Source organism: Taudactylus pleione, unplaced genomic scaffold, assembly GCF_031769625.1.
Source record: "Taudactylus pleione unplaced genomic scaffold, aTauple2 ptg000205l, whole genome shotgun sequence".
Taxonomy (NCBI): Eukaryota; Metazoa; Chordata; class Amphibia; order Anura; family Myobatrachidae; genus Taudactylus; species Taudactylus pleione.
In genome coordinates this window covers 5,851,421-5,874,729 of record NW_028284607.1, presented here as the reverse complement: position 1 = coordinate 5,874,729, position 23,309 = coordinate 5,851,421, and the positions used below count along the sequence as shown (strand labels likewise).

General features: G+C 44.9%; 1 protein-coding gene across 2 annotated transcripts in view; it reads left to right on the top strand.

The window, feature by feature from the left end:
- Positions 1–23,309, top strand: part of RAB36 (RAB36, member RAS oncogene family) — an 80,465-nt gene that overhangs the window by 39,802 nt on the left and 17,354 nt on the right. For both annotated transcript variants that reach the window (XM_088477884.1, XM_088477883.1), the window contains exons 8-9: positions 4,344–4,434; positions 5,075–5,194. In XM_088477884.1, the coding sequence (XP_088334010.1) occupies positions 4,344–4,434; positions 5,075–5,194 (211 nt within the window). The remainder of the gene's footprint in view (positions 1–4,343; positions 4,435–5,074; positions 5,195–23,309) is intronic.

Below are 23,309 nucleotides of genomic sequence, written 5' to 3'. Positions count from 1 at the left end.
GCGATCTCACTTGCAGACCCCCTTAAGCCGTAGCATGTCTGAGGGGCAGAGCGGGGACATGGCTGGCCACCGTTCCCGAAAACGGAGCCGTGTCACCCCCATTTTCCAGGAGGGACTAGGCCAGGGTCTGCGTCGGTGGCTGCAGATTTCCTGGCTTCACAGCTGCCAGGACCCAGCCAGGCTGATGTAAGCTTCAGCTTCCGCAGCCTGGCCAAAGGAGCAACTCGCGATGGCTGCAATTGTGATCCCAGGCTGTGACCTCGGTTGCAGTGCTGGGCCGCAGATGCAGCAGTCTGTTTCCTATATACACCTCCTGCTGCATTTGCATTTTAGATGGATGGAATTGCACAGCCGCTTGTGTGCAACCCTGCAGTTCTGTCCATCTCGGAATCAGGCCCACAATTCATAACTGACAGTTTTATAGCAAGTCACATGATCAGTCTATTAAGATTATGAAGCACATCCTATCCGTATTTCAACATATCTATCTATCTCTCTCTCTCTATCTATCTATCTCTCTGTCTCTTTCTCTCTATCTATCTCTCTCTCCGTCTATCTATTGTTATTTTTATATATAACATTTAGGTTAAAATAGGCATACCTTACATTGTGACATGTCATATCAGCAGATAAAATTAGTAACTGACAGTTCTCTACATTATGGTGACCTTTCTACCAGAGCTGTGTGACATCACAAAGGCTGTTTATGATGTAACAAGTCACATGGACAGTATACTGAGGAGAAAAATCACCTCCTGCATGCATCTTGCCATTGCTATCTATTTATAATATATTTATACTATAGCTTTCATTTAGGTTAAAATAAGCTTACATTACAAGGTCAATAGACATATTAACAGATACAGTTGATAACTGCACTTCTTTAGCAAGCCACATGATCAGTCTATTAAGGTAGTAAATTATATCCACTCTATCTATCTATCTATCTATCTATCTATCTATCTATCTATCTATCTATCTATCTATCTTATCTATCCAGTGGCGTAGCCAGAACTTTGTGGGCTTGAAAGCAACATTTAGAAGGGGCCCCTGACGTAGTGCTTTTAGAGTCACCTCTCTGCAGCAGTTATTTTCTTTCCATTTTAACACCATAATAGTGCCGTAATTAATGCTATGCCCCATAGTAGTGCCCTAGGCTATTTTATGACTTATAGTAGTGTTCTTGTTAATGTTATGCCCCATAGTAGTGCCCTAGTTTACATTATGTCAGTGGTTCCCAAACTGTATGCCGTGGCACCCTGGCGTGCCTCAGGTTGGTGGTGCAGCATCAAATCAAACTATTTATGGTCAATGTAAGAGGCAAAAACATACAATATGTAGATAAACAGAAGCACCACCCTGTCCACCACCACATAACTGAACATAAGGATGACAGGTAAGCACAATTTACTTAATATTTTTTTTCTGAATTTTGCAATAACAAACTTTAGGCTTAGGGGAGCCATGAAAAATATGTTGAAACTCTTGGGCGCCGTGATTCAAGAAAGTTTGGGAACCACTGCATTTTGTCATATTATAGGACTGCCCGTACACTTTCTGCCACTCAGTACCCCCAATTCACATTATCACATACAGTGTCTCCAGTTCACATTATGCCACATTACAGTGTTGCTTGATCACATTAAGCCACACTACAGAAACATAGAATTTGATGGCAGATAAGAACCACTTGGCACATCTAGTCTGCCCCATTTTTAAACATATTATTACCTCAACCCTTATTGATCCTTACTTCTTATGAAGGATATCCTTATGTCTATCCCATGCATGTTTAAATTGCTCTACTGTCAGCCTCTACCACCTCTGATGGGAGGCTATTCCACTTGTCCACTACCCTTTCTGTGAAGTCATTTTTTCTCAAATTTCCCCTGAACCTACCACCCTCCAGTTTTAGAACATGTCCTCTTGTTCTAATACTTATCTTACTTTGAAGAATGTCTCCTTCCTTTACCTTGTTAAAACCCTTTATATATTTGAACGTTTCTATCATGTCCCCCCTTTCCCTTCTCTGCTCCAAATATACATATTAAGATCTTTTAGTCTTTCCTGGTACGTTTTGTGGTGTAGACCTTGCACCATTTTAGTTGTCCTTCTTTGTACAGTCTCTAATGTATTAATATCCTTCTGGAGATATGGCCTCCAGAATTGAACACAGTATTCGACATGAGGACGTACCAATGACCTATTCAGTGGTATTATCACTTCTTTCTTTCTGCTACTGATTCCTCTCCCTATGCAACCAAGCATCTGACTTGCCTTCCTCATTGCTTTGTTACAATGTTTGCTTGCCTTTAAGTCACCTGAAATAGTGACTCCTAGATCCCTTTCCTCTTCAGTACTTTCCAGTATAGTGCCATTAATACTATATTTAGCCTTTGGATTTTTGAGACCCAAGTGCATGATCTTGCATTTTTTGGCATTAAACTGTAGTTGCCATGTTCTTGACCATTCCTCTAGTCTACCTAGATCATCAATCATTTGTTTTACCCCTCCTGGTGTATCTACCCTGTTGCATACCCTTGTGTCATCTGCAAAATTGCATAGTTTCCCTACAATACCATTTGTTCCTCCATTTCACATTGTGCCACATTACAGTGCCCTCCATTCCAAATTATACCACATTACAATGTGTGATAACTTCGGGTAATTAACTTGCTAGAGGGTGGATTGGTACATTGTTTAGGTGCTTAATGAGGGTCCACACACAGCTTTCAAGTAAATAAATGAATGGTGCTTTACTTTCCAGCATGGAAATCAGGAAACAGAAAATAATAAACAACCTAACCCCTATTTAGGGCGTCTAACTCACTTCTTGAGCCCTATCATGGTGCAGCTAATCTGCAATCACAGTCTCTCAGCGTCAAAGTCCCAGTCCTGTCTATGACAGGTATTCTCACAGGATCCGGCCTGCTCACGTTAAGGCTCCTGGCCTGCTTGCAGTCTCACAATCTGCTTCCAGCAGAGTAACATACACAGTCTTTCTTGGTGGCCTTCCCTGTCTCCTCCACGTATAGGCTCTGTCCTCCCCAGCCTGCAGCCCAGCTGCTTTAATGTCACATAGTCTGAGAGGTTTGTGGTCCCCCCTGCCTCGTGTACGTCCAGACTCATGCCCCTTGGCCCCCAATGGCTTGGCTTAGCTTCTGGGCTCTCTGGCTGCTACAGTCCCACTTAGACCGTCACCAATGGCAGTCTGACTGGTCTGCCTTCTCATCAGCCCACACATGAGCTCTCTCCACAAGGCAGCAATTACGAATCTTCCCACAATCCTTTTCTCCTCTGTGTTGGCGGGTCTCTCCTGCCCCACACAGAATCTGCTGCTCACCAGCTCCATCTCTGGTGATACTGCCACAAATGACTCCAATTCATATTATGCCACACTTCATATTGTGCCACATTACATTACCCCAGCTCATATTATATAAGATTATAGTGCCATCCAGTTCATATTATACCAAATTACAGCGCCCAGTTCAGATTATGCCACATTACAGTGCCCCCTTATCATTAAATCATCCAATACACACACCTCACATTGAAAATGGAATGTCACTCCATTCAGGCTCGGCAATGGATCAGACCCAATTACTTAGCAGACAAATCAGGAAATTGGTATGCAACTACAGTATATAACAGGTGTCATGGGGCCCCCACCGGCTCTAGGTCCTATAGCAATGGCACCACATGCACCCACTATAGCTACGCCCATGAACAGGTATTTGTCATGCATTGCATGCTCCATAAGTCACAGGCTGATACATATCCACCACCTCTGGCATGCATGGGGTGCCATTGTCTTTGTTCTTTACCTGTGTGTGATGTGCAAATTCTCCCTCACCATATTAACACATTGTATGCTTCTAAACACATTTAGACAATAACATTCTACATTTGTAAATGTGATCCTGTCATTCTTATGGCTCTGCAATATTTTTAATTATGAAAAATAGATGATTAGTAAAGGTAAGGTAGCAGGGGCCTGTATGTTAAATACAGCCCAAGCAGGCAGATAAATACTTGGCCAATGTATTGTCCAAGAGCTAATATTTTACACACTTAGCATATATTGGGCAGGCTGTAACATTACTAAAAATGCAGTAAAACCTTCAAAAACATGTTTACCATAATAAGTATTAAAAAGGTCACAGCAGTGTTATAGCAGTCTCCCTAGAATTCTATGGGGTTGTGATGTGCCCATGTATTGGCGGGTTGTGTCGCAATATAATAGTGATTTATGATACATCCCATCCATTCTCTTGTGCTTAGTGCTTTCCTTGACTTAGATCACCTTGGTTTCCTATCCAAATTCTTTTTTTTGTTTGTAGTCAGAGGCAGAGTGTGAACGGACGGAGCGTGATGCCTTGAAATTTGCTGTGGAAATGCAGGCGGAATACTGGTCTGTTTCAGCGAAAACTGGTAAAGATGGCTATCACCCAATAATGGGTGCAGGTATCACGTATTTGGTATGTCTACAAGATGGAATACATGACCGCTATATTGCGTAACACCTCAAAATCTTTTGATAAAATATGGTCCCCTTGGTTGACATATCAAAACATTCCCTCCCCATTCAACATTTATTTTTTTTCTCTACCCCACTTAATTTGAGGGGTTCTTTTCTAATTACAGTCCATCCTCCCTTCTGTCTTCTCATTAGCCCCTATTTTTTCTAAGGTTTTCCCCCCTTTTATTACTATTTTCTCTTTTATCCCCGACGGTTGGCCACACCGTTGATGCGAGATAGTTTTTATTAAAAAAAATGTTTTCTTTTACTAAGATACTGAGGGGTCTATTTACTAAGCAGTGTTAGGAGACAGAGTGAAAAGTGATAAGAAAGTGATAAGGTGCCAGCCAATGGGCAGCCAATGGGGCTTGGTAAAGGGGAGACACTGCTCAGAGAAGTGGGTCCTTTGCACACAGGCCTCCTAGGGTGTTAAAACAACCCTGTCTATGAAAACTACTACTGACCACTACTGACATTAATAGTCATTTACACACATCACACTGAGCTACTGAGTGGCTCTGAGCATAATGTTGTTGTGTTTCTTTGCCCCAGGTGAAAATGTAAAGGATTTCTTCTTCCGGGTGGCAGCTGTGACTTTCGAGCAGTCCATGAAACGGGAGCTGGAGAAAAACAGGCATTGTATAACTCAGATTGGAACTGGCAGTCTCATACGTACGTATGTTTGACCTTGCTCTTTACAGTAGGAGGGACAAGTAGTTTGTCTAATTTGGTAAAGTGTAAGCCAGGTATATAAACGGAAGCTTTTTATTTGCAGTCAGCTTAATAATTAAACACTGCAATACAGTGTGTTATCTAGCCAGTAGCCAGTTTGCCAGCACAGGCTGATTCGAGAGAAGTGTAGGTATCTTGTGGAAGGCAGGGAACAGTCCACTCATGTTATTGAGATAAACTGGTCACTCATGGGCCAATTATTCCGCTCAACCCAGTAACAAGTAGCAGGTTTACTATTCAGTTTGGCCACACAAGCTAGTGATGAAATTGGACAAAATCCAGCCATTTGGTAATTGGGTAAAGTTGTCCATCACTTCAGATAACACCGGGTACTGTTAGTGCGGACAGAGGAGGGACAATAACACAAACAACAGTAGTCATTTTCCAACCAGAGTTCTTGATTAAAATCCAAAATATTACCCTTTTATTAATCTATATAACAAATGAAACTGCTGATAAAGAAGTATGTCATCACATTGGAATGTAATGACAGTTGGACTGACTCCTGAGCCCTTTCACCAGTGTCAGAGATGCACAGGAGAGAGTAAGGGGTATATTTACAAAGTTTGATTTTGTTCGATTTTGGATTTATGGTGAGTTTGCATTCGATTTTTATTTGATTCTGAACATCACTGATTTACTAAAGTCAAAATTGAATGTAAAATCGAATATAAAACCGAATCCCCTTCTAAATCGAATATATTCAAAATATTGGTACTTTTACATAGATGAACATAGGATCCCCTGATTTACTAATATCCGATTTGAAAATTGAACACAAATTAAACACAAACTCAACTCAAAATCCCCCAAATAATAGACCTGCTTCATGCTAGTGATTTTAGCAGGTTTCTTGTGTGTTATGTATGAAAGTATTAAAAGAAAAAGAGTGGGGTACCCCCCTAAAAGCGCAACCAGCACCATGCTGTGTGAGCCGGTCCTAATTGTGAAAATACAGGGGGAAAAAGACGTAGGGGTCCCCTGTATTTTTAACAAGCAGCACCGAGTGTAATGCCACAGCAGGGGGACACGCTTCACAGGGTCCCCCTGCCAAAGCATTCAGCACCCCACACTAGTCAGCCCAGGCTGGGGATTCCAATAAAGGGATTTTCCCTCTCCAGATGACCCCAAGACGGGTTTGAAGCCCGGGGTTATCCCTCGCCCCCCTGGGCAGTGGGTGCGGGGTTGATAGTAATTTGGTAAAAATTAGGGTTACAGTAATATTGTCCTTTATAGGGGGACTTTAGGTCCCAGCAAGCCTCCCTCGCATGCCGGTACTTTGAGAACCACAAGTACCAACATGCAGGGCATTATAGGGCCGCTGGTACCTATAGCCTAAATATTTAATATACCTAAATATTAAAACAAAGACAGTACTCACACACCATTGAAAGCAAAAATTTATTACATACTCTCACACTATACTCACCTTGTCCCCGGTGTGCGGGGAATGCTCGCTGGGACCTATAGTCCCCCTATAAAGGAAAATATTACTGCAACTAACTTTTACCAAACTACTATCAACCTCGCACTCACCGCCCGGGGGTGCGGGGGATAGCCTCGGCCTGGGGTTACATGGAGAGGGAGGATCCCTTTATTGGGAGAGTGCCCACTTCCCCAGGAATCCCCGGCCTGGGCTGACTAGTGTGGGGTGCTGAATATTTTGGCAGGGTGACCCCATTAAGCTTGTCCCCCTGCTCTGGCATTACACCCCCGCTAGTAAGAGCCCAGTGCTGGTTGATGAAAATACGGGGGACCCCTATGTCTTTTATCTTTTTTTTAACACTTTCATACACATGACACAGAAGAAGCCTGCTAAGATCGCCAGCATGAAGCAGGTCTATTTTTTGGGGGGATTATATGTTCGATTTTATAGCTGAATTTATGTAACATTTTGAAATGGACATCCAAAAACAAACAAGAAATCACTAGTCAAAATCGAACATCGAATTTGATTTTGAAGTTGAATTCAAAATCGTATTTTAATAAATGTGAGATTTTGACAGTGAAATTTACTTTCGATTTGATTTGAACATAAATTCGAATTCAAAGTCGAACTTTCATAAATATACCACTAAGAGCGTGGTGATATAGCGAGAGGTGGGGAGAAATTGATGGAGTGGGGAAGAGAGAAAAGAAGGGAGGAGAGGGGGGCGTATTGGGTAAAGAAGGGAGGAGAGGGGGGCATATTGGGTTAGGGGGGGTGATAGGCAGAAAGAACGGGGGGCCAGAGACAATCAATAATTAAATAAAAGTCAGACAACACCAGGATTACAGCTAACATCAAATATTGTTTGCTTGTTTTGGCAATGTTTGGCCAACTCCATACACTTTTCCTCATAATTCCTTGCTCTCCTTATAGTGTTTCCCCTCATTAGTCCCTGCTCAATCTACAATGTTTACTCTGATTAGTCTCTGCTCTCCCTATAGTGCTCCCCTTCATTAGTTCCTGTTCTGTATAAGTATTTTAAGTCATGTGTCCCTGCTCTCCCTATAGCAGTGTTTCCCAAACTTAGGAAGAGCAGGGACTAATGAGGAAAAACACTATAGTGTTTCCCACACTCTGGCCCTCATTCAGAGGCGGTCGGAGGATGCAAGCGGTCGCTCAGAAACTGGGCGGCCGCTTGAATCCTGACCGTCCGCCTCTGTTTCGGTCGTTAGGCTGTGAGTTTACACCCACAGCTCTAACGACCGCTAGGGTGATGGACGCGATGGTCTGGTCCTAGGGTAGGGTCTCACTTGTCGTAAGCCCCGGAGAGCTCCTGGCTCTGTCAGAGCCAGAAGCTCTCCACTGACATCAGTGGGGCCTCCCCCAAACGGCAGGCGTTCCCATGGGAACGCCTCCGTTTGGGCTGCCACCCCCCCGGCCCGCCTTCCAAACGGGGCGAGTTGTCAATCAACATCGACAGCTCGCCCCCTTTGGAAACATCGAGGCGGCCGTGCGTCGTAGACCATACGGCCGCCTCTGAATAAAGCCCTCTGTCCTCAAGGCACCCTAACTGTCCAGGTTTCACAGATTTAGCACAGATGGTTACCTCAAAATGACTGAGGTATTAAGTCACTGTGCCCAAGCTTGGGTATCCTTAAAACCTGGACTGTTGGGGTGCCTTGAGGACCGAGTGTGGGCAAAACTTCCCTGTAGTGTTTCTCCTTATTTGTTCCTGCTCTTCCCATAGTGTATCAATGTTAAAGATCCAAGTGCTGATTTGTACAGAGAGGGTTAGTCAGGCAGGATCAGTGGCGGGCTGGGCCGGGGGGCAGGGTGCCATGTGCCGCTCCATCTTCCGGCTCCCGCAGTGGGCAATGGGAGAGGCGTCATGATGTCATGACGTTTCTCTCATAATGCAGAGCGGCCTGGCCAGGGAAGGTCAGACGGAGGAGCGGATAGAGACGGCAGGAGCGAGGATTGAGGTAAGTGTGTTTTTTTTTTTTTATTATTACATGTGTCTACTGGGGGAGGGGCGGGCACTACAAGGGGGAGACCAATACTGGGGGCACTACAAGAGGGGGGGACTACTACTACTGGGGGCACTACAAGGGGGGAACCACTACTGGAGGCACTGCAAGGGGGGGGCAATACAAGGGGGGGCTACTACTACTGGGGGCACTACAAGGGGGGAACCACTACTGGAGGCACTGCAAGGGGGGGACCACTACTACTGGGGGCAATACAAGGGGGGACTACTACTACTGGGGGCACTACAAGGGGGTGACTACTACTACTGGGGGCACTACAAAGGGGGGACTACTACTACTGGGGGCAATACAAGGTGGGGACTACTACTACTGGGGGCACTACAAGGGGACTACTACTACTAGGGGCACTACAAGGGGAGGGGACAACTACTAGGGGCACTGCATAAGGGGGAGGGGACTACTAGTAGGGGCACTGCATAGGGGGGAGGGGACTACTACTAGGGGCACTACATAGGGGGAGGGAACTACCACTGGGGGCACTGCATCGAGGGACCACTGCTGGGGGCTCTATAAAAAGGGCAATACTGGGGGTACTGCATAGGGGGGAGACTACAACTGGGGCCACTATTTAAGGGGCACTGCATAAGGGTTACCACTATTGGGGGCACTGCATGGGGGATGGACTTCTACTGGGGGCACTATATAAGGGGCACTGCATAGGGGGTACCACTACTGGGGGCACTATATAAGGGGCTTACTACTGGGGGCACAAGGGGCACTGCACAGGGGGGACTACTACTGGGGGCACTATATAAGGGGCTTACTACTGGGGACACAAGGGGCACTGCACAGGGGGGACCACTACTGGGGGCACTGTATAAGGGGCACTGCATAGGGGGATTACTACTGGGGGCACTACTGGAGACCTGCATAAGGGGGTCCTCTCCTGGGGGACAGGGGGGCACTGCATATGGGCACCATGACGGGGCTGCCCCATATCTTTATTTTTACTTTACATTAATCCCATATGGACCCGCCTCCTCTCTGGAACACTTGAGGGGTGGGTGGGGGGTGTTGCGCCGTAGCATGCACGTTGTTCGGGCACCCTGGCTACACGCTACTCCACTGCCAGGGCCGCCTGCATGCATTTGCCCCCCAGGCTAAAAGTTGCCAGCCAGCCCCTGGGCAGGATTAAGGGTCTGATTCAGAGACGGACGATCTGACAAGAGCGCTCGCTCTGAATCAGGGCCCTCCTACCTAAAATTGGAGCGGCCTCCTGGCCGCTCGCATAGCTGTGGGTGACCACCCACAGCTTATGCGAGCGGCCAAAAAGATGGTCAAGACCATCACGACCATCGGGCTTGCGACGAGACCCTGCGGTAGGGTCTCGCTGCTGCAAGCCCAGGAGTGCTTTTGGCTCTATCAGAGCCAAAAGCACTCCCACTGTCATCACTAGTGATGTCTTTGGGGCCAGCCCCAGACGGTAGGCGTTCCCATGGGAACGCCTCCGTCTGGGCAGCAACGCCCCCGGCACGCCCACCAAAGGGGGCATGCTGTCACTCACCATCGACAGCACGCCCCCTTTGGTGCGAGACCCATAGCGACGGCTTGGCCGTCGCTATGCGTGTCTCGCGCATGCGCACTAGGGCACCATCGACTCTGAATCAGGCCCTAAGGCTTTTAGCAACTTTTAAGGGTTGAACTCTAGGGTAGTTGTGGCTTAGGGCCGTGAGTATGATACAGCCTTTGAGCTGTGTGGCAGCCTTAAAGGCTGATGTGCCTTGGCTTGTTGCGGCCTGTGGGCCGAGGATGAGATGCAGCCTTTGGGCTGTGTGGCTGCCTTGAGAGCAGAAAAGTCTCTAGTTTGGGTGTGAACTATGCCGCTGAGATGCGACCAATGTCGCAGGGTTTACACTGGTGTTGGTGCGCCGGTTTGCGCACTTAGGACGCTGAGTTGCGTCCAATGCCGCCGTGTTGACACTGGTTTTGGTGCGCCGGTTTGCACACTTTGGAGGCTGAGGTGTGGCCAATGCTGCAGGGTTGACACTGGTGTAGGTACACAGGACTGCACACCTTGGATGATGAGGTGCGGCCAATGTCGCCAGGTAGACACAAGCCGCGGGACGCTGGCATGCACCCCAGGACGGGAGTGCACTCTGCACCGTGGGAATGACACATGCGGCTGAGGGCAGAGATGCACACTGTGCTGCCGAGATGACTCAAGCAACACACGGCAGATATACTGCGGACCGTGCCGCCTGGATGGAATAAACGGCAGAGAATGATTTGGCAAACTGGACTCAGGTACTCGACTGAACAACAGGAGACTGGCACAACCGAAAACACAAGTAAACACTATCAGTGGCATCGGAGCAGTGTTCACAGCCGCAGGATATGGATTTAGGAACCAATCCGGATCAGCCCTAGAATGACAGACAGGAGGTAGGCGGAGTCTTCAACGAACGCTGGCCCGGCATTCAGCTCGCACAGCATTAGCAATGCGGCGGCTTGTGACAATCTCCTTTTCAGTCTCTCCTTTCCCTATATTTTTTCTCTTCATTAGTCGCATCTTTCCTTGTAGTATTTCACCTCCTCAGTCCCTGCTCTCCCTAGTGTTTCTCATTATTAGTCCCTACTCTCCCTAGTGTTTCTCATTAGATCCTGCTCTCCCTAGTGTTTCTCATTATTAGTCCCTACTCTCCCTTGTGTTTCTCATTAATAGTCCCTGCTCTCCCTAGTGTTTCTCATTATTAGTCCCTACTCTCCCTAGTATTTCTCATTAGATCCTGCTCTCCCTAGTGTTTCTCATTATTAGTCCCTACTCTCCCTAGTGTTTCTCATTATTAGTCCCTACTCTCCCTAGTGTTTCTCATTATTAGTCCCTACTCGCCCTAGTGTTTCTCATTAGATCCTGCTCTCCCTATTGTTTCTCATTATTAGTCCCTACTCTCCCTAGTGTTTCTCCTTATTAGTCCCTGCTCTCCCTAGTGTTTCTCATTATTAGTTCCTACTCTCCCTAGTGTTCTAGTTATTAGTCCCTGCTCTCCCTATTGTTTCTCATTATTAGTTCCTGCTCTCCCTAGTGTTATCATTATTAGTCCCTACTCTCCCTAGTGTTTCTCATTATTAGTCCCTACTCTCCCTAGTGTTTCTCATTACATCCTGCTCTCCATATAGTTTCTCATTATTAGTCCCTACTCTTCCTAGTGTTTCTCGTTATTAGTCCCTGCTCTCCCTATTGTTTCTCATTATTAGTCCCTGCTCTTCCTAGTGTTTGTCATTAGGTCTTGCTCTCCCTAATGTTTCTCCTCATAAGTCCCAGTTCTCCCTCGTGTTTTTCCTCATTAGTCCTTGCTCTCCCTAGTGTTTCTCATTATTAGTCCCTACTCTCCCTAGTGTTTCTCATTATTAGTCCCTACTCTCCCTAGTGTTTCTCATTACATCCTGCTCTCCATATTGTTTCTCATTATTAGTCCCTACTCTTCCTAGTGTTTCTCGTTATTAGTCCCTGCTCTCCCTATTGTTTCTCATTATTAGTCCCTGCTCTCCCTAGTGTTTTTCCTCATTAGTGCCTGCTCTCCCTAGTGTTTCTTAGTCCCTGCTCTACTTAGTGTATCTCCTCATTAATCCCTGCTCTTCCTAGTGTTTCTCATCACTAGTTCCTGCTCTTCCTAGTGTTTGTCATTAGGTCTTGCTCTCCCTAATGTTTCTCCTCATAAGTCCCAGTTCTCCCTCGTGTTTTTCCTCATTAGTCCTTGCTCTCCGTAGTGTTTCTCATTATTAGTCCCTACTCTCCCTAGTGTTTCTCATTATTAGTCCCTACTCTCCCTAGTGTTTCTCATTACATCCTGCTCTCCATATTGTTTCTCATTATTAGTCCCTACTCTTCCTAGTGTTTCTCGTTATTAGTCCCTGCTCTCCCTATTGTTTCTCATTATTAGTCCCTGCTCTCCCTAGTGTTTCTCATTATTAGTCCCTGCTCTCCCTAGTGTTTCTCATTATTAGTCCCTACTCTCCCTAGTGTTTCTCATTATTAGTCCCTACTCTCCCTTGTGTTTCTCATTATTAGTCCCTGCTCTCCCTAGTGTTTCTCATTATTAGTCCCTAGTCTCCCTAGTGTTTCTCATTAGATCCTGCTCTCCCTAGTGTTTCTCATTATTAGTCCCTACTCTCCCTAGTGTTTCTCATTATTAGTTCCTACTCTCCCTAGTGTTTCTCATTAGATCCTGCTCTCCCTATTGTTTCTCATTATTAGTCCCTAGTCTCCCTAGTGTTTCTCGTTATTAGTCCCTACTCTCCCTATTGTTTCTCATTATTAATCCCTACTCTCCCTAGTGTTTCTCATTATTAGTCCCTACTCTCCCTAGTGTTTCTCATTATTAGTCCCTACTCTCCCTAGTGTTTCTCATCATTAGCCCCTGCTCCCTCTAGTGTTTCACATTAGGCCCTGCTCTCCCTAGTGTTTTTCCTCATTAGTGCCTGCTCTCCCTAGTGTTTCTTAGTCCCTGCTCTACTTAGTGTATCTCCTCATTAATCCCTGCTCTTCCTAGTGTTTCTCATCACTAGTTCCTGCTCTTCCTAGTGTTTGTCATTAGGTCTTGCTCTCCCTAATGTTTCTCCTCATAAGTCCCAGTTCTCCCTCGTGTTTTTCCTCATTAGTCCTTGCTCTCCCTAGTGTTTCTCATTATTAGTCCCTACTCTCCCTAGTGTTTCTCATTATTAGTCCCTACTCTCCCTAGTGTTTCTCATTACATCCTGCTCTCCATATTGTTTCTCATTATTAGTCCCTACTCTTCCTAGTGTTTCTCGTTATTAGTCCCTGCTCTCCCTATTGTTTCTCATTATTAGTCCCTGCTCTCCCTAGTGTTTCTCATTATTAGTCCCTGCTCTCCCTAGTGTTTCTCATTATTAGTCCCTACTCTCCCTAGTGTTTCTCATTATTAGTCCCTACTCTCCCTTGTGTTTCTCATTATTAGTCCCTGCTCTCCCTAGTGTTTCTCATTATTAGTCTCTAGTCTCCCTAGTGTGTCTCATTAGATCCTGCTCTCCCTAGTGTTTCTCATTATTAGTCCCTACTCTCCCTAGTGTTTCTCATTATTAGTTCCTACTCTCCCTAGTGTTTCTCATTAGATCCTGCTCTCCCTATTGTTTCTCATTATTAGTCCCTAGTCTCCCTAGTGTTTCTCGTTATTAGTCCCTACTCTCCCTATTGTTTCTCATTATTAATCCCTACTCTCCCTAGTGTTTCTCATTATTAGTCCCTACTCTCCCTAGTGTTTCTCATTATTAGTCCCTACTCTCCCTACTGTTTCTCATTAGAGCCTACTCTCCCTATTGTTTCTCATTATTAGTCCCTACTCTCCCTAGTGTTTCTCGTTATTAGTCCCTGCTCTCCTTATTGCTTCTCATTATTAGTCCCTACTCTCCCTAGTGTTTCTCATTATTAGTCCCTATACACCCTAGTGTTTCTCATTATTAGTCCTACTCTCCCTAGTGTTTCTCATTATTAGTCCCTACTCTCCCTAGTGTTTCTCATTAGATCCTGCTCTCCCTATTGTTTCCCATTATTAGTCCCTACTCTCCCTAGTGTTTTTCATTATTAGTCCCTGCTCTCCCCATTGTTTCTCATTATTAGTCCCTACTCTCCCTAGTGTTTTTCATTATTAGTCCCTACTCTCCCTAGTGTTTCTCATCATTAGCCCCTGCTCCCTCTAGTGTTTCACATTAGGCCCTGCTCTCCCTAGTGTTTTTCCTCATTAGTGCCTGCTCTCCCTAGTGTTTCTTAGTCCCTGCTCTACTTAGTGTATCTCCTCATTAATCCCTGCTCTTCCTAGTGTTTCTCATCACTAGTTCCTGCTCTTCCTAGTGTTTGTCATTAGGTCTTGCTCTCCCTAATGTTTCTCCTCATAAGTCCCAGTTCTCCCTCGTGTTTTTCCTCATTAGTCCTTGCTCTCCCTAGTGTTTCTTATCATTAGTTCCTGCTCTCCCTAGTGTTAGTCCTCATTACTCCCTGCTTTCCATAGTGTTTTTCCTCATTAGTCCCTGCTCTCCCTAGTGTTTCTCATCATTAGTTCACGCTCTCCCTAGTGTTTCTTCTCATTACTCCCTGCTCTCCCTAGTGTTTCTCCTCATTACTCCCTGCTCTCCCTAGTGTTTCTCCTCATTAATCCCTGCTCTCCCTAGTGTTTCTCATCATTAGTTCCTGCTCTACCTAGTGTTTGTCATTAGGCCTTGATCTCCCTAGTGTTTCTCCTCATCAGTCCCGGCTCTCCCTAGTGTTTTTCCTCATTAATCCCTGCTCTCCCTAGTGTTTCTTATCATTAGTTCCTGCTCTACCTAGTGTTTCTTATCATTAGTCCCTGCTCTCCCTAGTGTTAGTCCTCCTTACTCCCTGCTCTCCCTAGTGTTTCTCATTACTCCCTGCTCTCCCTAGTGTTTCTCCTCATTACTCCCTGCTCTCCCTAGTGTTTCTCCTCATTACTCCCTGCTCTCCCTAGTATTTCTCCTCATTACTCCCTGCTCTCCCTAGTGTTTCTCCTCATTACTCCCTGCTCTCCCTAGTGTTTCTCCTCATTACTCCCTGCTCTTCCTAGTGTTTCTCCTCATTACTCCCTGGTCTCCCTAGTGTTTCTCCTCATTACTCCCTGCTCTCCCTAGTGTTTCTCATTACTCCCTGCTTTTCCTAGTGTTTCTCCTCATTACTCCCTGCTCTCCCTAGTGTTTCTCATCATTAGTTCCTGCTCTACCTAGTGTTTGTCATTAGGCCTTGATCTCCCTAGTGTTTCTCCTCATCAGTCCCGGCACTCCTAGTGTTTTTCCTCATTAATCCCTCCTTTCCCTAGTGTTTCTCATCATTACTTCCTGCTCTACCTAGTGTTTGTCATTAGGCCTTGATCTCCCTAGTGTTTCTCCTCATCAGTCCCGGCACTCCTAGTGTTTTTCCTCATTAATCCCTGCTCTCCCTAGTGTTTCTCATCATTACTTCCTGCTCTACCTAGTGTTTGTCATTAGGCCTTGATCTCCCTAGTGTTTCTCCTCATCAGTCCCGGCTCTCCCTAGTGTTTTTCCTAAGTAGTCCCTGCTCTCCCTAGTGTTAGTACTCATTACTCCCTGCTCTCCCTAGTGTTTCTCATTACTCCCTGCTCTCCCTAGTGTTTCTCCTCATTACTCCCTGCTCTCCCTAGTGTTTCTCCTCATTACTCCCTGCTCTCCCTAGTGTTTCTCATCATTAATTCCTGCTCTACCTAGTTTTTGTCAATAGGCCTTGATCTCCCTAGTGTTTCTCCTCATCAGTCCCGACTCTCCCTAGTGTTTTTCCTCATTAATCCCTGCTCTCCCTAGTGTTTCTCATCATTAGTTCCTGCTCTACCTAGTGTTTGTCATTAGGCCTTGATCTCCCTAGTGTTTCTCATCATTAGTTCCTGCTCTACCTAGTGTTTGTCATTAGGCCTTGATCTCCCTAGTGTTTCTCCTCATCAGTCCCGACTCTCCCTAGTGTTTTTCCTCATTAGTCCCTGCTCTCCCTAGTGTTAGTACTCATTACTCCCTGCTCTCCCTAGTGTTTCTCATTACTCCCTGCTCTCCCTAGTGTTAGTCCTCATTACTCCTTGCTCTCCCTAGTGTTTCTCATTACTCCCTGCTCTCCCTAGTGTTTCTCCACATTACTCCCTGCTCTCCCTAGTGTTTCTCATTACTTCCTGCTCTCCCTAGTGTTTCTCATCATTAGTTCCTACTTTTCCTTGTTTTTCTCCTCATTACTCCCTGCTCTCCCTAGTGTTTCTCATTATTAGTCCCTACTCTCCCTAGTGTTTCTCGTTATTAGTCCCTGCTCTCCCTATTGCTTCTCATTATTAGTCCCTACTCTCCCTAGTGTTTCCCATTATTAGTCCCTACTCTCCCTAGTGTTTCTCATTAGATCCTGCTCTCCCTATTGTTTCCCATTATTAGTCCCTACTCTCCCTAGTGTTTCCCATCATTAGCCCCTGCTCCCTCTAGTGTTTCACATTAGGCCCTGCTCTCCCTAGTGTTTTTCCTTATTAGTGCCTGCTCTCCCTAGTGTTTTTTAGTCCCTGCTCCCCTTAGTGTATATCCTCATTCCCTGCTCTTCCTAGTGTTTCTCATCATTAGTCCCTGCTCTCCCTAGTGTTAGTCCTCATTACTCCCTGCTCTCCCTAGTGTTTCTCATTACTCCCTGCTCTCCCTAGTGTTTCTCCTCATTACTCCCTGCTCTCCCTAGTGTTTCTCATCATTAGTTCCTGCTCTACCTAGTGTTTCTCATTAGGCCTTGATCTCCCTAGTGTTTTTCCTCATCAGTATCGGCACTCCTAGTGTTTTTCCTGATTAATCCCTGCTCTCCCTAGTGTTTCTCATCATTACTTCCTGCTCTACCTAGTGTTTCCCCTCATTAGTCACTGCTCTCCCTATAGTGTTTCCCCTCATTAGTCATTGCTCTCCTTATAGTGTTTCCCCTCATTAGTCATTGCTCTCCCTACAGTGTTTCCCCTCATTAGTCATTGCTCTCCCTTTAGTTTTTTCCCTCATTAGTCATTGCTCTCCCTATAGTGTTTTCCCTCATTAGCCATTGCTCTCCCTATAGTGTTTCCCCTCATTAGTCATTGCTCTCCTTATAGTGTTTCCCCTCATTAGTCATTGCTCTCCTTATAGTGTTTCCCCTCACTAGTCATTGCTCTCCCTATAGTGTTTCCCTCATTAGCCATTGCTCTCCCTATAGTGTTTCTCCTCATTAGCCATTGCTCTCCCTATAGTGTTTCCCCTCATTAGCCATTGCTCTCCCTATAGTGTTTCCCCTCATTAGTCATTGCTCTCCCTATAGTGTTTCCCCTATTAGTCATTGCTCTCCTTATAGTGTTTCCTCTCATTAGTCATTGCTCTCTCTATAGTGTTTCCCCTCATTAGTCATTGCTCTCCCTACAGTGTTTCCCCTCATTAGTCATTGCTCTCCCTATAGTTTTTTCCCGCATTAGTCATTACTCTCCTTATATAGTGTTTCCTCTCATTAGTGTTGCTCTCCCTATAGTGTTTCCCCTCATTAGTCATTGCTCTCCCTATAGTGTTTCCCCTAATTAGTCATTGCTCTCCCTATAGTGTTTCCCCTCATTAGTCATTGCTCTCCCTACAGTGTTTCCCCTCATTAGTCATTGCTCTCCTTATAGTGTTTCCCCTCATTAGTCATTGCTCTCCTTATAGTGTTTCCCCTCATTAGTCATTGCTCTCCCTATAGTTTTTTCCCTCATTAGCCATTGCTCTCCCTATAGTGTTTCCCCTCATTAGTCATTGCTCTCCTTATAGTGTTTCCCCTCATTAGTCATTGCTCTCCTTATAGTGTTTCCCCTCATTAGTCATTGCTCTCCTTATAGTTTTTTCCCTCATTAGTCATTACTCTCCTTATATAGTGTTTCCTCTCATTAGTTGTTGCTCTCCCTATAGTGTTTCCCCTCATTAGTCATTGCTCTCCCTATAGTGTTTCCCCTCATTAGTCATTGCTCTCCCTATAGTTTTTTCCCTCATTAGTCATTACTCTCCTTATATAGTGTTTCCTCTCATTAGTTGTTGCTCTCCCTATAGTGCTTCCCCTCATTAGTCATTGCTCTCCCTATAGTGTTTCCCCTCATTAGTCATTGCTCTCCCTACAGTGTTTCCCCTCATTAGTCATTGCTCTCCTTATAGTGTTTCCCCTCAATAGTCATTGCTCTCCTTATAGTGTTTCCCCTCATTAGTCATTGCTCTCCCTATAGTTTTTTCCCTCATTAGCCATTGCTCTCCCTATAGTGTTTCCCCTCATTAGTCATTGCTCTCCCTATAGTGTTTTCCCTCATTAGTCATTGCTCTCCTTATAGTGTTTCCCCTCATTAGTCATTGCTCTCCCTATAGTGTTTTCCCTCATTAGCCATTGCTCTCCCTATAGTGTTTCCCCTCATTAGTCATTGCTCTCCTTATAGTGTTTCCCCTCATTAGTCATTGCTCTCCTTATAGTGTTTCCCCTCATTAGTCATTGCTCTCCTTATAGTGTTTCCCCTCATTAGTCATTGCTCTCCTTATAGTGTTTCCCCTCATTAGTCATTGCTCTCCTTATAGTGTTTCCCCTCATTAGTCATTGCTCTCCTTATAGTGTTTCCCCTCATTAGTCACTGCTCTCCCTATAGTGTTTCCCCTCATTAGTCATTGCTCTCCTTATAGTGTTTCCCCTCATTAGTCATTGCTCTCCTTATAGTGTTTCCCCTCATTAGTCATTGCTCTCCTTATAGTGTTTCCCCTCATTAGTCATTGCTCTCCCTATAGTGTTTCCCCTCATTAGTCATTGCTCTCCTTATAGTGTTTCCCCTCATTAGTCATTGCTCTCCATATAGTGTTTCCCCTCATTAGTCATTGCTCTCCTTATAGTGTTTCCCCTCATTAGTCATTGCTCTCCCTACAGTGTTTCCCCTCATTAGTCATTGCTCTCCCTATAGTTTTTTCCCTCATTAGCCATTGCTCTCTCTATAGTGTTTCCCCTCATTAGCCATTGCTCTCCTTATAGTGTTTCCCCTCATTAGCCATTGCTCTCCTTATAGTGTTTCCCCTCATTAGTCATTGCTCTCCTTATAGTGTTTCCCCTCATTAGTCATTGCTCTCCCTAGAGTGTTTCCCCTCATTAGTCATTGCTCTCCCTATAGTTTTTTCCCTCATTAGCCATTGCTCTCCCTATAGTGTTTCCCCTCATTAGCCATTGCTCTCCCTATAGTGTTTCCCCTCATTAGCCATTGCTCTCCCTATAGTGTTTCCCCTCATTAGTCATTGCTCTCCTTATAGTGTTTCCCCTCATTAGTCATTGCTCTCCTTATAGTGTTTCCCCTGATTAGTCATTGCTCTCCCTATAGTGTTTCCCTCATTAGCCATTGCTCTCCCTATAGTGTTTCCCCTCATTAGTCATTGCTCTCCCTATAGTGTTTCCCTCATTAGCCATTGCTCTCCCTATAGTGTTTCCCCTCATTAGCCATTGCTCTCCCTATAGTGTTTCCCTCATTAGCCATTGCTCTCCCTATAGTGTTTCCCTCATTAGCCATTGCTCTCCCTATAGTGTTTCCCCTCATTAGCCATTGCTCTCCCTATAGTGTTTCCCCTCATTAGTCATTGCTCTCCTTATAGTGTTTCCCCTCATTAGTCATTGCTCTCCTTATAGTGTTTCCCCTCATTAGTCATTGCTCTCCTTATAGTGTTTCCCCTCATTAGTCATTGCTCTCCTTATAGTGTTTCCCCTCATTAGTCATTGCTCTCCCTATAGTTTTTTCCCTCATTAGCCATTGCTCTCCCTATAATGTTTCCCTTCATTAGTCATTGCTCTCCTTATAGTGTTTCCCCTCATTAGCCATTGCTCTCCTTATAGTGTTTCCCCTCATTAGTCATTGCTCTCCTTATAGTGTTTCCCCTCATTAGTCATTGCTCTCCCTACAGTGTTTCCCCTCATTAGTCATTGCTCTCCCTATAGTTTTTTCCCTCATTAGCCATTGCTCTCCCTATAGTGTTTCCCCTCATTAGTCATTGCTCTCCTTATAGTGTTTCCCCTCATTAGTCATTGCTCTCCTTATAGTGTTTCCCCTCATTAGTCATTGCTCTCCCTATAGTGTTTCCCTCATTAGCCATTGCTCTCCCTATAGTGTTTCCCCTCATTAGCCATTGCTCTCCCTATAGTGTTTCCCTCATTAGCCATTGCTCTCCCTATAGTGTTTCCCTCATTAGCCATTGCTCTCCCTATAGTGTTTCCCCTCATTAGCCATTGCTCTCCCTATAGTGTTTCCCCTCATTAGTCATTGCTCTCCTTATAGTGTTTCCCCTCATTAGTCATTGCTCTCCTTATAGTGTTTCTCCTCATTAGTCATTGCTCTCCTTATAGTGTTTCCCCTCATTAGTCATTGCTCTCCCTATAGTGTTTCCCTCATTAGCCATTGCTCTCCCTATAGTGTTTCCCCTCATTAGTCATTGCTCTCCCTATAGTGTTTCCCCTCATTAGTCATTGCTCTCCTTATAGTGTTTCCCCTCATTAGTCATTGCTCTCTCTATAGTGTTTCCCCTCATTAGTCATTGCTCTCTCTATAGTGTTTCCCCTCATTAGTCATTGCTCTCCCTACAGTGTTTCCCCTCATTAGTCATTGCTCTCCCTATAGTTTTTTCCCTCATTAGTCATTGCTCTCCCTAAAGTGTTTCCCCTCATTAGTCATTGCTCTCCTTATAGTGTTTCCCCTCATTAGTCATTGCTCTCTCTATAGTGTTTCCCCTCATTAGTCATTGCTCTCTCTATAGTGTTTCCCCTCATTAGTCATTGCTCTCCCTACAGTGTTTCCCCTCATTAGTCATTGCTCTCCCTATAGTTTTTTCCCTCATTAGTCATTACTCTCCTTATATAGTGTTTCCTCTCATTAGTTGTTGCTCTCCCTATAGTGTTTCCCCTCCTTAGTCATTGCTCTCCCTATAGTGTTTCCCATCATTAGTCATTGCTCTCCCTATAGTGTTTCCCCTCATTAGTCATTGCTCTCCCTATAGTGTTTCCCCTCATTAGTCATTGCTCTCCCTATAGTGTTTCCTCTCATTAGTCGTTGCTCTCCCTATAGTGTTTTCCCTCATTAGTCATTGCTCTCCCTATAGTGTTTCCCCTCATTAGTCATTGCTCTCCCTATAGTGTTTCCCCTCATTAGTCATTGCTCTCCTTATAGCGTTTCCCCTCATTAGTCATTGCTCTCCCTATAGCGTTTCCCCTCATTAGTCATTGCTCTCCTTATAGTGTTTCCCCTCATTAGCCATTGCTCTCCCTATAGTTTTTTCCCTCATTAGTCATTGCTCTCCTTATAGTGTTTCCCCTCATTAGCCATTGCTCTCCCTATAGTTTTTTCCCTCATTAGCCATTGCTCTCCCTATAGTGTTTCCCTCATTAGCCATTGCTCTCCCTATAGTGTTTCCCCTCATTAGTCATTGCTCTCCTTATAGTGTTTCCCCTCATTAGTCATTGCTCTCCCTATAGTTTTTTCCCTCATTAGTCATTGATCTCCCTATAGTGTTTCCCCTCATTAGTCATTGCTTTCCCTATAGTGTTTCCCCTCATTAGTCATTGCTCTCCTTATAGTGTTTCCCCTCATTAGTCATTGCTCTCTCTATAGTGTTTCCCCTCATTAGTCATTGCTCTCTCTATAGTGTTTCCCCTCCTTAGTCATTGCTCTCCCTACAGTGTTTCCCCTCATTAGTCATTGCTCTCCCTATAGTTTTTTCCCTCATTAGTCATTACTCTCCTTATATAGTGTTTCCTCTCATTAGTCGTTGCTCTCCCTATAGTGTTTCCAATCATTAGTCGTTGCTCTCCCTATAGTGTTTCCCCTCATTAGTCATTGCTCTCCCTATAGTGTTTCCCCTCATTAGTCATTGCTCTCCCTATAGTGTTTCCCCTCATTAGTCTTTGCTCTCCCTATAGTGTTTCCCCTCATTAGTCATTGCTCTCCCTATAGTGTTTCCTCTCATTAGTTGTTGCTCTCCCTATAGTGTTTTCCCTCATTAGTCATTGCTCTCCCTATAGTGTTTCCCCTCATTAGTCATTGCTCTCCCTATAGTGTTTCCCCTCATTAGTCATTGCTCTCCTTATAGTGTTTCCCCTCATTAGTCATTGCTCTCCCTATAGTTTTTTCCCTCATTAGCCATTGCTCTCCCTATAGTGTTTCCCTCATTAGCCATTGCTCTCCCTATAGTGTTTCCCCTCATTAGTCATTGCTCTCCTTATAGTGTTTCCCCTCATTAGTCATTGCTCTCCTTATAGTGTTTCCCCTCATTAGTCATTGCTCTCCTTATAGTGTTTCCCCTCATTAGTCATTGCTCTCCTTATAGTGTTTCCCCTCATTAGTCATTGCTCTCCCTATAGTGTTTCCCCTCATTAGTCATTGCTCTCCTTATAGTGTTTCCCCTCATTAGTCATTGCTCTCCTTATAGTGTTTCCCCTCATTAGTCATTGCTCTCCTTATAGTGTTTCCCCTCATTAGTCATTGCTCTCCTTATAGTGTTTCCCCTCATTAGTCATTGCTCTCCTTATAGTGTTTCCCCTCATTAGTCATTGCTCTCCTTATAGTGTTTCCCCTCATTAGTCATTGCTCTCCCTATAGTGTTTCCCCTCATTAGTCATTGCTCTCCTTATAGTGTTTCCCCTCATTAGTCATTGCTCTCCTTATAGTGTTTCCCCTCATTAGTCATTGCTCTCCCTATAGTGTTTCCCCTCATTAGTCATTGCTCTCCTTATAGTGTTTCCCCTCATTAGTCATTGCTCTCCTTATAGTGTTTCCCCTCATTAGTCATTGCTCTCCCTATAGTGTTTCCCCTCATTAGTCATTGCTCTCCTTATAGTGTTTCCCCTCATTAGTCATTGCTCTCCTTATAGTGTTTCCCCTCATTAGCCATTGCTCTCCCTATAGTGTTTCCCCTCATTAGTCATTGCTCTCCCTATAGTGTTTCCCCTATTAGTCATTGCTCTCCTTATAGTGTTTCCTCTCATTAGTCATTGCTCTCTCTATAGTGTTTCCCCTCATTAGTCATTGCTCTCCCTACAGTGTTTCCCCTCATTAGTCATTGCTCTCCCTATAGTTTTTTCCCGCATTAGTCATTACTCTCC